This window comes from Silurus meridionalis, chromosome 16, assembly GCF_014805685.1.
Source record: "Silurus meridionalis isolate SWU-2019-XX chromosome 16, ASM1480568v1, whole genome shotgun sequence".
In the NCBI taxonomy this organism is placed as follows: Eukaryota; Metazoa; Chordata; class Actinopteri; order Siluriformes; family Siluridae; genus Silurus; species Silurus meridionalis.
In genome coordinates this window covers 16,229,454-16,231,953 of record NC_060899.1, presented here as the reverse complement: position 1 = coordinate 16,231,953, position 2,500 = coordinate 16,229,454, and the positions used below count along the sequence as shown (strand labels likewise).

General features: G+C 41.7%; 2 protein-coding genes across 3 annotated transcripts in view; both read right to left on the bottom strand.

Annotated features, from left to right (window-relative positions):
- Positions 1-492, bottom strand: part of c16h1orf52 (chromosome 16 C1orf52 homolog) — a 1,519-nt gene extending 1,027 nt beyond the window's left edge. The window contains exon 1 of the mRNA XM_046869068.1: positions 42-492. Coding sequence (XP_046725024.1) covers positions 42-383 — 342 coding nt within the window. The 5' untranslated portion in view covers positions 384-492. The remainder of the gene's footprint in view (positions 1-41) is intronic.
- A 1,289-nt stretch (positions 493-1,781) lies between these two features.
- The window catches only part of ddah1 (dimethylarginine dimethylaminohydrolase 1), a 38,566-nt gene continuing 37,847 nt past the window's right edge, over positions 1,782-2,500 (bottom strand). For both annotated transcript variants that reach the window (XM_046869067.1, XM_046869064.1), the window contains exon 6: positions 1,782-2,500. This exon is cut by the window's right edge and continues 738 nt beyond it. The gene's annotated coding sequence lies outside the window, so the exon portion shown is untranslated.

The following is a 2,500-nucleotide window of genomic DNA, read 5'->3' as shown; positions in this document are numbered from 1 at the left end:
GTGATGTTAATGGGAAAAGGTGTTGGTTACTGAACACTGACCTCTTCAGGAGCTTTGACTATGCGGCTCTCCCAGTCGATCTCTTTATTCAGAGGGTTGTAAAGAAACGCAGGTTTGGACACAGACCTGAAAAGCTCATCCGGTTTGGGTAGCGGTATTCCCCCACTTCCGGTTTTCACCTCACCACCGGATGATCCCGCTTTTCCCTCAAACGAGCCGCTGGTCACATCGAGCTTCTTCCTCTTCCGAGATGATTTCAGATCTCCGGCCTCCGAGTCGCTGCTGCTGTCGCTCAAATCGCTGTCGCTGTAAGCCGTGAAGAAGTTCCTCCCTTCCTCCTTCTCCTCCTTCTCCTCCTTCCCGTCCTTCTCCTCGTCAGACATGTTGTAGGGAATCCGCGGATTCTTGAATTAAACCTGAACTGCTCTCGGCCTGTTCAACAATAACAAAAACACGCCGCCATATTGGTCGCGGAATAATGACGTCACAACTTGTCGAGTACATCCGGGTTCCACAAAACGGGTTTCAATTATTAAAAAATGCTGTTTTTTTTTATTTTATAAATTAACAGCACCAAACAAATAAGCAGCTATTTCTCAATTTTTTATTGTATTATTATTTTTTTATTCCACGGCGGTAGAAACTGTAAAACACCTTCGACCCGGATGCGATTAGAGATTTAGTTGCGTTAAATATGTGTTTGTATAAGATAGAGATATCTCGCTAATAAATTTAATTTATCTAGCTAACAGATGTCGGTGTGTATGTTTGTTCGGGTGTTTAATTGTAATGTATTGGTCAATAGTAAGATATTATTAAATATTTTGTTTCGTTGTACTTCCCACGAGGCACCACTAGTCGGCGACAATGTCCTGGACATCGCTCACAATTTCAGAATATACCAATACTGAATATAGAAATTTCTGATTTTTCGATCCTACGATAGCGATACGACAAAATGGAAGAAAAAAAAAATCTACAACAGCATCGTATGCTCCGCTCTCCAGATCGTCCATGAGCCCACCGTCTCATACTGTACCGTTTATACATTACACTGGTGTTAATTGCTCTGGTTTACTAAGTGACGCTCTGCAATTTGTAACATTATTAACATAGTACAGTAAACTACACCATTTCTCAAGACTCCTGGGTAGGTGAGGCCATGTCTCAACTTACAACCGGTTCAAGTTACGACGGGGTCATCAGAACAAATCTCCATCGTAAACTGGAGACGTCCCGTGTGTGTGTATAATCACATTATACCTATTTCCCTGCCTCTCCTCCGCCATGAGTGATTCAGTTCAACTGCTTTTACAAATATTTTATTACACACACACACACACACACACTTCGTTTTAACAACAGCAGGCCAAATCCATTCCCTATCATCATCATCATGTCTCAGTATTTGTGGATGAGGTGTTGAGGGAAATGGCATCATTCCTCTGAGTGCCAGAAAGGCAGCTGTGAAATACACTGTATGACCTCAGCATCATAACGTGTTCAGAAGAAAGCGAGATGAAGAACGAGGCCCATGTCAGAGACCTAAAGTTGATTGCAGAATGGGCTGAGGGACGGTTTTGACGATGGTTCTTCATCCAGTGGTCTGTGTTTATTCTCAGGAGTGAAAGGTCTGACCTAAGCAGACATTTACGTTAGCAAAGCAACAGATGCTCATTTTGATCAATTCGATTAAATCTCCAGATTCAATTCGATTAAATCAAATCCCCCACACACACACACACACACACACAGAAATAAATACAAGGTGCAGAATGAAGTCATTGCAAGAGCTCTTTATTTTTGGTGTCCTGGATTTTAGTAGCTACTGAAATCTGGAATCTGGTTGATGTTCTTGATTGTATAAAAACAGCAGGAACAGTGACAGGGTCTTCTAGTGGCTTTTTTCTAAAAGAATTGTAAACAATCAGAAACTCGGGTCATGTACGTAAACGCACACTTTTACACCTGCAACCGAAAAAGGCTGGAATAATCTCGACGAGGCTTTTGTGAGGTCCGGGTTTGCCAGGGTTCGGCATGTTCCCTGGTGTTGGGTTGAAATGCACTGAGGTGAAGTGAATTAAGGGCACTGGAATACAGACGAGTGTGAAATCTGTCTGGTCTGCTTGCCGTGGCCAGAAAATGCTAACACGCTACTACTACTAGCAGAATGAGGAACAGCAGAGGTTATAGAGGACCAGGAATTAAAGGTTTTGGAGAAAAGCACAGTGTTGAATATGGAATGAGTGGAGGCTCAATCACAGGCTGTGTTCCATTTAAGTGCTGTTTCGTTTGGGGGAAAAAAAAAGAATAAAAAAAAAAAAGAGTCAAAAAAATCTACAATTTAAGTCTTAAATTCTCTGTTCTGGGTCTTAAATCATTTAAAACAGGTCTTAATTTTCCTGATGTGCATCTGATGCTCATTAAAATGCTCCTGCAGAACAAATGGTTTCTGTGATGGTTGTAGTTCTTCCTTTCGTTGGTCCAAAAATAATTTACG